At 53.0% G+C, this 13778-nt stretch overlaps 1 protein-coding gene across 8 annotated transcripts; it reads right to left on the reverse strand.

The window, feature by feature from the left end:
* Positions 1-1587: 1587 nt before the first annotated feature.
* Positions 1588-11708, reverse strand: B4GALT7 (beta-1,4-galactosyltransferase 7). 8 transcript variants are annotated; one of them, XM_082453583.1, is made up of 7 exons: positions 11547-11708; positions 9613-9768; positions 7516-7878; positions 4413-4656; positions 3242-3325; positions 2871-2975; positions 1588-2338 (listed from the first exon to the last, which is right to left on the reverse strand). In XM_082453583.1, the coding sequence occupies exons 1-7, from the start codon at positions 11594-11596 to the stop codon at positions 2183-2185; spliced, it is 1158 nt and encodes a 385-aa protein (XP_082309709.1). In that variant the 5' UTR covers positions 11597-11708; the 3' UTR covers positions 1588-2182. The 8 variants fall into 8 exon arrangements, with proteins under 8 accessions (XP_082309709.1, XP_082309711.1, XP_082309716.1 ...); XM_082453585.1 differs by lacking the exon at positions 9613-9768 and adding an exon at positions 9343-9422 and having other exon boundaries at positions 11547-11690; XM_082453584.1 differs by having other exon boundaries at positions 1666-2338; positions 4413-4638; positions 11547-11707.
* Between the last annotated feature and the right edge of the window lie 2070 nt (positions 11709-13778).

The following is a 13778-nucleotide window of genomic DNA, read 5'->3' on the forward strand; positions in this document are numbered from 1 at the left end:
GTGGTTGAGAATCTGCCTGCCAATGCAGGGGACACGGGTTCGAGCCCTGGTCTGGGAAGATCCCACATGCCACGGAGCGACTAGGCCCGTGAGCCACAATTGCTGAGCCTGCGCGTCTGGAGCCTGTGCTCCGCAACAAGAGAGGCCGCGATAGTGAGAGGCCCGCGCACCGCGATGAAGAGTGGCCCCCGCTTGCCGCAACTGGGGAAAGCCCTCGCACAGAAACGAAGACCCAACACAGCCATAAATAAATAAAAATAAATATAAAAAAAATAAATAAATAAAATTAAAAAAAAAAAAAAAAAAAAAAAGAAATGCACCCCAGCCCAGGCTGAGTCGGCTGATCCTGCTTTTCTCCTGCTCATCCCAATTCCCAGTGCAGATGGAAAGGAAGGAATCCCCCATCTTTTTGGTCTTCATACCTACCAGGTGAGTACAGAGCTGGAGGCGTTGTCACATCTACTCCCACCAACTCCAAGAGGCTTCGTGTTTTCTAAGTCCAAGATGATAGTCAGGGTTGTCCAGGAGACGAGCATACAGAAGGTGCACCATTCCCCTTTCCCCTCTCCTGGGCCTCAAGTTGAGAAAGTCCCTTGAATACCCTTGCACTGTAATCAAGGTCTGTTTGCCCTTCACCATAGAGAGTAAAACTGAACTGCTGGGCGAGGTCAATTTAGGATCCCAAGGACCCTCTCTTATAAGTTTGAATAGTTACATGGAACCTGAAGCTCTTCACTCCCTCCACTCATCTTTGCTTAAACCTCTTGGTTTATGCTCAGGTTGTATAGTGCACAACCCACACAACTGCACACAGCAGCCCTAAGATCATCCTTGGAGGAGCCTTTTTGGAGCAGAGCTGCTGAATTCTACCCTCCTGAAATCAGGGACCTCAGTCCTTCCTCTTGCACTTCAGGTGTCCTATTTATTGTTAAACAAACTAACCTTAACTGGTCCCAGTCTCCTCTGACTTCTGCCCCAAATCTTTGGCAGTCAAATGCCCTGAAGGAGTGATTTACCTTTCAGGGCCCATCACTTCCCTCTCTCATTGGCCCTGGGCTTACCTCCAGATGGCTCCTCCAAGATGACTCCCCAGTTCCACCAGCTCCCTTGGCTCCCCTCCCTCACCTCTCTGTGGCATTTGGTGACCACTGGTAATCTCCCCTCGTGCTTTGGGAATACTCGAGGGGTTCTCCTACTTCTCATCTTCCTCCCGCCTCAGAAACGTCGTCTTCCCTCCCTGAGCCATGACCCAGTGAGTCTTTGCAGATGCAGCCTGCCTACCCTCAGTTCAGTCCTGTGATCTATTTCTGTCCATCTCAGTGAGGCAGGATGAAGCACCCCTTCCAGTCGGAGCCCACCAGAGCCTGGCAGTGGTCAGGCTGTCCAGAAGGGCAGCAAAGCCTGGAGTGCTGAGGGAGGAAGTAGGGACCTTGTGCCTTGGGGTTCTCTCCCACCTGAGCTTCCCCTGGCCTCGTCTTCCCTAGCCCTGCCCCAACTCCTTGCCAGCTTATAACTAAGAGAAGCGTCATCTTTTGCCCCATCCCCTTCTCCTCAGCCACAGGTGACAAACTGGTGGTTCAAAACACATTTGGTTTGGCTTGCCATACTTGTTAAAAGTTTGAATTAGTTGCTATCATTTAAAAATTAACCAATTTCACTCAAGAATCCAGAATTCTACTTTCTTTTGAGAAATCAGAAGATCTGGCAACACCAGGCCCACACTCCTTCAGGGCGACAACCAGCTAGAGCTGGTCTCAGCTGCTCCCTTTAAGTGGGGCTTGCACACTGGTCTCTGCAGTTTTAACCCTCCTGATGGCCCTGGCCACCCACATCAGTGGCCTGGCAGTCCAGGAGAAGGAACAAGATCTTGCAGATCTCAGCACACAAAGGAGGGTAGGGCAGGGCAAGCAGGAAGGCAGGGTGGAGAGTCTCAGTTGGAAGCCATGTCCCAGCCTCTCTCCATCACTGTTTATTGCTGGCAGCGTCCCAGGCACCCTGCGTGTGTCCTCTCCTGGCTCAAGCCTGCCTCTGGGGGCCGGGCTGCTGCAAACACGTGGCTTGCTGTCCACTGATTCAGGCCACTCCACGTCCTATTGGAGCTGGGCCCAGGGCCTGAGGCCTTGTCCTGGGCTTGAGTAGCAGTATGCCCTGTAGGCACGGGCTTCCTTGCTGTCCAGCCAACTCAGCTGAATGTGCACCAGGGGGTGGCAGCCTTGTCACAGTCCAACATGATGTTAAGAACAGTGCAGGGGGCCCCACCCACAGACAGGGCTGTACGGGAATCCACGCGGTACTTCACGGTGCTCAGGCCTCCCTCCCGGTCCACCCTGAACTGCTCCTGGGAAGGAAAGGGGGAGAGCACGTACTCAGGGGTTTGTGGGTGCCAGCTGTCCACTGATCCCCCACGACCTTGTCATCAGAGGTCCTGTGATCCCCACAGAAGAGAGGGAAAAGGGAAGCTCAGAGATGGGAAGTCTCTCGCCCATGGCTACACATCCTCGTCAGCAGGACAGCAGGGGTTTTCCAGTTGAACTAATCTGGCTCCTAGAGAAGAGGCTATTTGAGAGATGGGGACTCCTGTATCCCAGGTCTGCCTAGGATTCTGGCACCTTCAGCTGAGTCCCATCCCCGCTCCCCACCCCAACACACAGCCCGTGTGGACCCTGAGGTCTCGGCTGACCCACAGAGCACAGGGGCCATGGCAGCCACCAGAGGAGGGCATGGTGCCCAAGCAGAATGCCAACGACTGACCTGGGCCAAGCAGGGGAGGATGGGACCACTTGGGCTCAAGGAGAACTTGGTGAAATGCTTGGGCCTGCTGGTTCCCCATGTATGACCTATCCATCCCCGATCAAGGGACCAGCCAGTACCTGTTTTTGAGCCGCGATGCGCTTCTGGTCCCTCTTCCTCCAGGCTGGGTCATGCAGGTGGCGAAATGTCTTGTACCCAGTTGTGATTCCCGAGGGGCGGAAAAGCTAAGGAGACCAAAGGAAGTTGGATCAGGCTGCCTCTCCTGGAGCCCTGGCCCTCACCACTAGTCCTCTGGGGTCCCACTGCCTGCCATAGCCCACAGGCAGGGGCCTGCATTCCCATTCTTCAGGAGAGGTGTGCTAGTCGGGGGCAGGGCTGGGATCAGAACCAGGGGTGCCATCTCCCAGCCACAGGAACTTCATCTGAGGGCAGAGAGGAACCTCAGGGCAGCCATGATGGCTGAAGAGGTGGGGCGGCTGGGGAGCATTACCTGGAGCCCGGCTCCTTTGATGCGCCGGTAGAACTCGTCGTCCTCACGGCCCCAGCCCCAGAAGCGGTTGGACATCCCGTTGCACTGACACAAAGACAAGCAATGTCACTTGCCCCACCCTCCCAGGGTGCTCTTTGGTCTCCTACCACTTGGGAGTCCCTAGCCCAAGCTGGGCCAGGCCAGGCCCCCTTTCCTCCTCCTCCCCAGCAGTTCTGAATGTACACTCAGATGCTTTCAGTTCCCACAACCTCTGAGGTACTGAGGCAATAGTCAGCGCATCCCAGTCCCTTTGCCTGTTTTAATGGGGCCTTGGATTTGTGTGAGATGATTAGTTTCTCAAAAATGTCTGACTGGTGGGTGGAGATCTCTGGAGAGCTAATGAGGGGAACAAGTGCCAATTGCTGCTCTATTTCTGCCTGGCCCCATACTCCCATTTCTCCTGAGGGGGCTCTGCCCTGCTCTCTTCCTCTGTGCGGGAGAGGGACGTGGGCTCTATGGCAGACATCAATTTTTGCCATCCAACTTCAGGCTTTATTTACATTAAGCTGGCTTCAGCCACAGCTTGAAGAGAGGAGCAAGAGACGGTGGTCTAAGCCACTCAGTTCTTCCTACCCCGCCACCCACTCCCACCCCCTACCACAGTGACTGATTCAGGGATAGACCTGTGACTCAAGCCAGGCCAATCAAGAGCCAGCATGGGGCAGCTGTGGGTCTCCTGTCTGGGCTGTTGGAAATGGGCGGCTCCATTTTCCACTGGACTTGGGCCTAGACGGATGCAGGTTGCAGCTACAACCACCACCTTGCATCCTGAACGTCTGAAAATAAAGCCAGTCTAGAGAAGGCAGAGCTGAGAGATGGAAGGTGAAATGGTGTCCTGATGACATCATCTGAGAGGCTGGGCAAGACAGCCCCACCCAGACTTTTCCGTTTTGAGAGGCAACGAACCCCAGGGCTTCTGAAGCCAGCTAGCACAGGGGTTCTGTTACTGTGGCAGAATCCTCCCTAACTGGCTTGCTTGGTCCTGCTCCTCTCTCATGCCTCTGGCTGCTCCTGGGCTCCCCAGGCAGGATCCTCCATCTGCTGGGCCCTAGAAATCCTGCTCCTCTTGCCACTGCCCCCATCCAGGTGGGTGCTCCCTGGCTCTCAGCAGAGCAGGTGCGCCAGGCCTCACCAGCTGGTAGTGCTGCTTGGAAAGCAGCAGGATGCCACCGACGTAGGTCTTGTAGTGGTAGAGCGGGTGGAGCTCCGGGGAGGCCACGTGGAAGGGCCCAGTCTCTGGGAAGCCATAGTCCAGCTCCTCATTGAGAGGGAGCAGGTCCACGTCATGCATGGCGATGTAGTCTGTGCTGTTGCTGCTCTCCAGAAAGCCCGCGTTGATGAGTGCTGCCCGGTTGAACCTGTGCAGGGCACCGAGGCTGGGCCAGGGGCAGTGAGCTTGCTCTCCCCCAATCTCTGCATGAGAGCCCGTCTCCACAGCACCCACCCCCAGTACCCATGCTGCCCTCCAGCCTGACACCGACTTCATTGTGGGGCTGCCCAGCTGCACATCTGCCCCTCCACTTATCTCACAAATGTTTACTGAGCACCTATTATGTGCCAGAAACTATTCAGAGCACTGGAGATACAGCAGTGAGAAATCAAAGCCCTCAAGGAGCTGACATTCTAATAAGAAGAGACAAAAATAAACAAATAAGTAAATATGTAACAAGCCAGGGAGTGGTTAAGTGCTGAGAAGAATAGTAAAGCAGGGTGACGAGGATAAAGCATGCTGGGGGGTGGGGGTTGTCCTTTTAGATGAGGTGGTCAGGGAGGGCCGGCGTAGCAGGGTGACACGTGAGCAGAACCTGAAGGCCTGAGGGAATGAGCCCTATGGAAATCAGGGGAATAGGGCTCCGAGCAGAGGGAAGAGCAACTCCCAGGGCCCGAGGCAGGAGCAGATAGCAATGTGGTGAAGCAGAGTGAGTGAGAGGTCTCAGGGAATGAGGTCAGAGGGTGACAGGCCCCTGAAGGACTTGCGCTTTGACCCTGGATGAGATGGGGAGCCACTGAAGGGCTTAGAGCAGAGGCATCATGTGCTGTGACTCAGCGTTTAACAGGATCACTCTAGTTGGGGTGTTGAGAAGAGACTGGAAGGTGAGGGGTGGAAGCAGGGAGACAGGTTGGGAGGCTGTTACAATAATTTAGGCATGAGATGATGATGCCTTAACTCAGAGAGGTGGCAGTGGAGATGGTGAGAAGAGGGCAGATTCTAGATGCATTCTGCTGATGGACTAGACGTGTTGTGTGAGGGAGCAGGAGTTGAGGATGACCCGAAGGCTTTCTGGCCTGAGCAGCTGGGAGTGTGGAGTTTCCATTTCCTGAAATGAGGAAGGGGGCAGGAGAAGGTCAGGGACAGGTGGGAAATCAGCAATTCAGTTTTAATCATGTTAAGCTTGAGATGCCTCTTGAGACCACCAAACAGAGGGCTGCACAGGCAGCTGGCTGGATATATGGGTCTGGAGTTCAGGAGAGAGGTCTGGGCTGGGAATACAGACTTGGGAGTCATCAGGGTAGAAATGAGATTTGATGTCTTGAGACTAGATGAGATCCCCTGGGGAGCGACTGGAGCCAGAAAACACGGTGCCCAAGCACTGACCCCCAAGGAACACCAAGGCTGAGAGATCAGGGGGATGAGGCAGAACCAGCAAAGGAGATGGGGAGAGGTGGCCAGAGAGGAAAGAGAAGCAGAGCACTGTCCCAAAGGTCAAACTGAGGTGTTTTAAGAAGGAAGAAGTAATCCACTTGGCAAATGCTGCCGGGAAGTCGATAGGATGAAGGTTGGGAACTGGGCTTTGGATTATCAAGGTGGGCTCATTGGTGATGTCAACAAGAGCTGTTTCAATGTCATGATGAGGGTAAATGTCTGAGTGGAATAGGTTCAAGAGAGAGCGACGGGGGAGAAAGGGAAGGCGTTTTGCTAGAAAGGGGAGCAAAGAAAAGAGGCAATAGATGTGGGCGATACGGGATCAAGCGGGGGTCTCTTTTTTCTTTTTAGATGGGGGCTATTTCAGTATGTTTGTTGATTTGAATACTCCAGGAGGGGGGAAAATTGATCATGCAGGTGAGAAGAGAGCCAATGGCTGGAGTGATGTCCTTGAGTAGAAGAGCAGAAAAGGGACCCAGTGCCCAAGGAGGAGAGCTGGCCCTGGAGGGGCATCCTCGGGAAAGGCAGTGGGAAGCTGAGGACACCTGCACAGAAGCTGTAAAAGGAGTCCAGGCGTGGGGACCTGGGTTAGTTCTCTTCCAATTGATTCTGTTTTCTCAAATAGGAAGCAAAGTAATTAGCTGAAGGTGAAGATAGGGAGGAGTGAGGAGAGGAGCGGGTGTGCAAGGCTGCCGGGGAGGGGAGAGGCAGCAGACCAGAGGAATGAGAGCCCTCCTGGGCCAGGGCTCATTGTCAGGGAGATGAGCAGTGTCTCCAGCTACATCCAGCTGCCAGGTGCAGGTGTGTAGCAGGCAGAGTCGAGTTTCATCCGGTGGGAGTTGTGCCAGGGAGAAAGTGGAAGGGAGTTGAGGTGCATGTGAGGGAGTGACTTTCACCAAGAACCATGGTATCCAAGTTAGGTCAGGAGAAAAGACGGACAAGGAGGATGGAGAGCACTGGGAGGATTGTGGACTAAAGGGCCTGTCAGGGTCCAAGAATTGTTGGGTCCACGTCTCCCAGTGGGAGCGAGTTGGAGGGAAAGGAGGTGGGGGTGGAGTGTGAGATGCTTGGATTGTGATCATGGAGGGGAGCAGTTTTTGGTGAGGGCAAGGATTTTAGGATAATGCCAGACTGTGAACAAGTTAAGCCGTGGCTTTGACCCTCCCTTTCCCTAATCCCCGCAGCCAATCCACCAGCAAGCCCTGTCTGCGCTTCCTCCACATCACTTCTCTCCACCCCTTCTGCCACACTGCCTGAGCCCCCATCAGCTCAGGTGACTGCAATGACTGCCCGACAGGTCTCCCTGCTTCCCCTCTTGTCCTGGTATGGCCCCGACACATACAGCAGCCACAGGGACCTTTGTGAAATGGAAACCAGATCAGGGGCCTCCCCAGCCCCAAACCCTCCCCCCAAATTCCTGTCACACCCAGTGAGAGGGGTCTAGCACCTCCCACCCGCTCACTGCTGCCCTGGGTGGCCTTTCATGGGCCTGGGCCACCTGGTACTGGATTGCTGTCAGGAAAGGGAGCAGGCCCCAAGAGACCAGGGCAGGCCCAGGTGAGCGGGTGCTGGCTCAGGAGGTGGTCCTCACCTGAAATGATCCACCTGGTTGAGCACATAGATGTGGTGCTGGATCTTCTTCCTGCTCAGGAAGCGGTGCATGTGGGGCACAAAGACCAGCAGCTCCTCGAAGCGTTCTCGAAAGGGCACCAGCACTGCCAGGCGGTGGGGGCCCCATGATTCATCTTCTTCCCAGTGCTCAGGGGGTGGCTCTGGTGGGCAGGCCCGGGATGGGCCCGGGGTCTCCTGTCCTTGTCCCCTGGCTGCCCGGGCCATGTCCCCAGAGCAGCTGAGCTGCAGCCAGAGCAGGGAGAGGAAGCCCAGTAAGAGACAGGCAACAAAGAGGTGGAAGACGGAGCATTTCCGGGGGAGGCCGCTGGGGATCAACCTGGACCTGGGACAAGAACAGGGAGCAGGTCAGAAGGGCAAGGCTGAGCCGAGGTCCTGCGACAGACCCCTTCTCTGGCTTCCCACAAGTAAGGTGAACGTGGCTGGTCTGCCCCAAGCGCCCGGGGAATTAGTGCAGAAGCAACTTTAGTGCTTTTGTTCGTGCTGCCACCATGCATCAGAATCCTGCTTAGAGCTCTAGGCTCAGCCTGAGCCCCCCTACCTCCAGGAGGCCCTCCAAACACCCCCAGGTCTCGGAGCTGCCCCACTTCCTCGATGCTCTCTTACCTTCTGTGCCTGAGTCCCAGCCAGACCAAGAGCTGCTGGAGGGCAGAGACAAGACTCCTTGTCTCTTGCACTTGCCCCTCCCCAAGACAATGGCTCATGTCCAGAGCTGATGGCAGAAGCCCGCCTTAGAGACCCCACCCACTGCCTTCCACCTGCTCCCCTGCAGGTTCACTCTCATCAGAAAGCTTGGCTTCATCCTGTTTCTCAGACCAGAAAGCTCCCCAAACAGGGGCATGTGCCTGTTTCAGCCCCAGTGAAAAGACCACTCTTTACTCTGAGAAGATCAGGTCTGCCCCCAAACCAATGTGAGGCCCAAACCAACAAAGGCAGTTCACTGAATGCATGTCAAAGCTTCAGTCCAGGGCAGCCCATGTGACAAGGGATGAGAGACAGAGAGGGAAGGAAAGATGAGGGCTGGGAACAGCACCCAGGCTTATTTCAGAAGCTGGAAAAACAGCGGAATATCTTAGACTTTGGGGTAGTGCTGGGAGAGACTGCCTTTCAGGTTATGAAGTACAAAGAAATGGGTGGAATTCACCTGGTTTCTTTGCCCCTCTCTCTGGAAGTTCCTGAGGGCAGTGAAGGAGGAACTAAGGAATCCAAGAAAAGGGAAGCTTCCTCTATTCTAGAATAATCAGCAAAGCAATCTACTTTATAACCTCTGAGAGTCACTAATTAGCTACCAGGTCATATAGATTCTACCTCCTAAAGTGCCCTTTGATCCTTCCTTACCCACTGCGTGTCTTTTAGCCCAAGTCTCATCTGGTCCTTGCCCTGCTCAGACCCCTTCAATCTCATGGATGATCCTCCTGTTTATAAGATAATGGCCAAATTCCTTGGCCTGACAGTCAAACCCCTCTGTGACCTGGTCCCATCTCCAGTTGCTCCCTGCTACTCACCCAGTGCTACACGTTGGGCAACTCAAGAGTTTCTCCACTCACCATATTCCTTCCTGCTCTAGCCCTCACACAGTCCACTGCTTCTGCCTAAAATGCCTTTCCTTATTTTATCTGCCTGGAAGCACCCCACTGATCCTTCAAGGCCAAACGCCAATGTCATGGCTAGCACTGCCACCCCCCACCCCCACGTGCACACAAACGGAGATACATACTCCCTCCCTCCTTTGTGTTCCTATGGTATCTGGTACTGCCCTTTTTGAAGCACTTAAGAGTTTTGTAATCACCTGTGTCCATGCTTGTCTTCTTCACAGGTAATCAGATTCACAGCTGTGGCTCTAGCACAAGTCATACAGCAGAGGGCTTGCTAAGTGAGTTAAAGGAAGGGTTCAAGCATTCAGGGCATGCTTGTCACACACTAAAGCCAGACCAACTCCTGCCTCTCTCTAGAGGCACAACTGCCAATCTGGTAACCAGCAGCCCTGAAGCCAGGCTCAGGCCCCACACACAGCAGAGAGGGAGACTGATAGGACACCCTTGCAGGGCTTCTGACTTACCCCCCATTGTCCTGTGGTGGGGGTTTCCGCAGGGGAGGAGCAGAGGCCAATCCTCCTAGTGGCCTGGGAAGGCTGGAACCTCTACAGATTCTCCCTCTGGGCTCTTTCTTGGGGTAGGGTAGAGACCGGGGAGATGGACATGGGGAAACATCCCACCTTCAGGGGAAGAAGCAGTGACCATTATCCAGGGGTATGGCATGGATTGGGCACTCCATGCACTTTCAAGTGCTGTTCCCTCGGTCCAGCTTTCCCTTCCTACCAGGATCACGTCCCCATGGGCACTCTCTTCCTGTGCTGCAAGGGCCCAAATCACTGAACAACTGAATTCAGAGCTGAAATCCCAATTCCTCAGGACAGTGGACACTGAGAACTGTTGCTTCTGGTGCCACCTGCTGGCAAACTCAAGATCTGCAGTCTCAGCTGCTACCAGGCCCAGGCCATCGTTGTTTCTGGGGTGGGGAGGCAGACCAGATGAGGTTTTCTCTCATTCATCAATCTGTGTCCAAGGCCAGTAAGATTCAAACCCAGGTAGGCTGTTTCCAGAGCCATCACTCTTTAATTGTTACATTATCTGCATCTGTTGCATGGATCTTTGTATCCCTGTGTCAAAAGCATGAAATGATACAAGTTTTGTGGGATCATGGTTGTGTTCCAGAAGTTTATGGAAAGGAATTAGGAAATGGAAATTCTCCTCCATAACCTTCCCTTTCTTCCCTCACACAAACCTTAGTGATACAGGTTTGAATACTCAGCTGCACTGGTTACAGCACCTCCAAACTGCAAAAGTAACTGGAAGAAAACTGGCACCTTCTCTGTGCCAAGCACAGTGTCAACAGTTTTATATATGTGATCTCCTTTAATCCTCATATAGACCTGCAGAGTAGATATTATGATCCCTGTTTCAGAGATGGAAAAGCTGAGGAGAAAGATTAAGTATGCTTCTGGTCACATGGCTATTAAAGAGGATTCCTGTCCAGGCCTAAATCCACAGTCCAGACTTTCTACTATATTCCTGTCTTCTTACTTCAGCACCAAGTCTGAAAAATTCCCAACGATAAAGAGTTGTGCTCACTATATTCCAAAGTCTTTTGGCACCCGGCAAGCTTAACAGAGGAAAGGGAAAGAGGTGTCATTCACTAGGTGTAGACCCACTATCATGTGTTCTGGGTGAGAAGAGTTTTGGGGGTACATCTCAAGACTGAAGTGTGGGAGTCCTTCCCAATCTAAACGGCCAAATAGCTCTCCCCCGCCCCCCACCTCCATTCTGCTCTAGTGGTAATCACTAGCTAAGGTCTGGGTCAACCTCACACCTAACACATGGGGCAGGCCACATTCAAGTACAGCTGCACAGGAAATGAATTAACGTTACGCCGGGAGTACTTAGTCCCGGCGAGGCAGTAGCCAGCCAGGCAGAGCATAGAGCTTCTGTCTGGTGTATTCTTCTAGGCGATCAGCAGAGAAGGGGGAAGCACGAGGGAGGGAGGAGGGTAGCGTCTGAGGCTACAGGGATGTGATGGGGGAGGCAGAGATCAGAGAGACGGAATACAGACTCTCTGAAACCAGGGACAGACAGAAAGACAGAGATCCACTGAGAGAGGTCAACGGAGTCAGAGACCCGCATGAAAATAGAGGCCAGTGGAAAAACACAGAGACCCATAATGAGACAGACTCGCATAGAGGGACAGAAACTCACAAAGGGAAGTCAACGGAGAAATACAGACCTGCTGAGTGACGGAGACTGGTAGACAGGGAGACCCACATAGAGAGAAACAGAGACCCAAATACAGAGAGAGACCCACAAGGAGAACCACAGACCCTCAGAGAACCCCGCAGAGACGGAGACGCGACGGCCTCGGGCTCCTAGATTCCGCGGGGCGGCCCGGAAAGGATCGGCACCCGGGAGGACGGGACCCGGGCCGGCCGCCGCCGCTCACCTGCCGTCCTCCCAGGGCAGCTGTGCCGTTTTCCTCCGGGAGGGGAACATCGTGGGGGGAGGCGGCGGCTCATGGGGCTCGAGCTCCCAGCCGGGCCGGCCCGGCCTCCCCGGCCTACGCGGCGCCTCCGCCTCCCGCCCCGCCCAAGCCCGTCCGCCCCGCCCCTCGGTCCACAGGGTCCGCCGCTCCGGCCGCGCCGTCTGCTCCCCGGAGCTGCGGCGTCAAAGGTTCCGCATCCAGAGGAACACGTGAGCGCTCCAACCGCCTGAACTGCTAACTGCTTTCCGGGGGCCGCTGGACATCCCGAGAAATTGAGGCCCCGGAGAGGGCTCAAGTCAATGGGCTTGGACTGGACTTAGACTCCAGACTTCCAAACCAGCGCTCTGGGATAATCTGCATCTTCCTCCTCTTCCCAAGGGAAGGCGTCCAAGTAGTCCTGCCGTCAAACCAAGTGCATTCTTTCTCGGCAGCAAGCTTGGAGGGGGGGGCAGGGCCAAGCTCAGGGCTCAGTCTTGCGTTCAGCCTGATACCTCAAGTGACACCCCAAGTAGTAGTTAGGAGACAGGCACTAAAGGCAAATTGGCTGGATTTGAAAGCTGACTCTGCCAGTTCGGCTGTGTTTTGGGGCACAGCCTGCTTCTGTTTCCTCATCTGAGTATATAAATGGTTCCTGATTTATATGGTTGCTGTGAGGATTAAAGGAGAAAATGCAAAAACTTGGTACAGTGAAGGGCACAGTAGTCAACGCTATATAAATGGCAGCTATCAGCCAGGAGAGGAGTACTTTGGTGGAACTGAGAACTGAAGAACTGAATAAGATTGACTTCTCATATCTGCCCTGTCACCCTGAGAACTTAGGCCCCAGCTGGGCCAGCTTCCCACCTGGGAAAAGAAAGTGGCAAAGTTATTAGACTTGATCTCCTCTGTTCTTCCAGGCAAATTTTAAGTTTCCTAATAAATATTAATAGCTAACATCCATTGAGTTCTTACTATGTGCCAGTCATTTTTCTAAATTCTTTACTACTGTTATCTCAATCTGTCCTTATGAGTATTGTACTTATTATGCCCACTTTAAAGATGAGGGAACTGAAGCACAGAGAGGTAATTCAGAATGTAAGCCCAGGTAGTTTGGTTGCACAATCTATGGTCTCAACCACTCTGCTTCTGAGGGGACTTCACTATAGTAGGTAGGAAATTAATCATTCCCAGGAGCCCCCTTTCACCCAGCATACAACCCACCAGTCCCCTTCCTGCTGAGCTCTCCCAGGGCAGCGTACCTTATACCAGAACCTCGACAAATCCAGCCTAGATTTGGCTGATGACAAAGGCAAGGCTGACCCCTGCAGAGACAGTCAGGTAAGGCCAAAGATGGAAACTGGGAGATGGGCCTGACCTGGAAAGCACAAGCCCATCTTAGGGGGATAGCTACCATTCACTCCAGCTAATTGTTGTCGCATCAGGATGAAGCCCCCTAGTATCAGATCTAAGTCAGGTTTCATGTAAAAATCCAAATTAACTTATTTTAAACTGTGACATCCACAATCATGTTGATAATTAGTACCCTTAATATGACAGGATGAGAATGGCACTTTCCTTTTGTGGTCTTTCAAAAACCCAGCACCCCAGTCTAATCATGAGGAAAAACATCAGACCAATTGCAATTGAGGGAAATCTACAAAATGCCTGACCAGTATCCCTGAAAACTGTCAAGGTAATAAAGAAGTCTGAGAAACTGTCACAGCCAAGAGGAGCCCAAGGAGACAACTAAATGTAACAATAGTATCTCCTAGATGGGTTCCTGGAAGAAAAAAGACACTATGTAACAACTAAGGAAATCTGCATAAAGCATAGACTATCACTATTGGTTCATTCATTTTAACATTAACAAATGTACCATACTACTGCATGATGTAAACTATCTTCACAATTTTTCTGCAATTCTAAAGCTGTTCTTAAAAAAGTTTTTTTTTCCCTAAATGTGGAGGCCTAAGTGGCAATATGAGCTCAGACTACATTCTCCTGACAGTTCAAGTAGTCCCCAAACTTGCCTCCCCACCCCCAGTCTCCTTCTCACACACTGTTGGATTACCCTTCCTCAAGTTTTATTCAGGGTGTTCTAATACTCAAAACTTTGTTGAACACTGGGTAATATCCAAATTTCTTACCTGGCGTTCAAGGCTCTTCTAACTTTTCTTTCCAGCTTTCTCACAACCCCGCCCCCTCAACTTCAGC

The sequence above is a fragment of the Balaenoptera physalus genome (assembly GCF_965194825.1).
Source record: "Balaenoptera physalus genome assembly, chromosome: 3".
Lineage (NCBI taxonomy): Eukaryota > Metazoa > Chordata > Mammalia > Artiodactyla > Balaenopteridae > Balaenoptera > Balaenoptera physalus.

Bases quoted from the DNA above. Each gene is read 5' to 3' on its own strand.
- B4GALT7 (XM_082453583.1), bottom strand. From the start codon at position 11,596: ATGTTCCCCTCCCGGAGGAAAACGGCACAGCTGCCCTGGGAGGACGGC. The intron at 7,879-9,612 runs GTAAGTCAGAAG...TTCTTGTCCCAG, and splicing joins CCACCACAGGACAATGGGGG to GTCCAGGTTGATCCCCAGCG. The intron at 3,326-4,412 runs GTGAGGCCTGGC...TCTTTGTGTCAG, and splicing joins CCAAGCAGCACTACCAGCTG to TGCAACGGGATGTCCAACCG.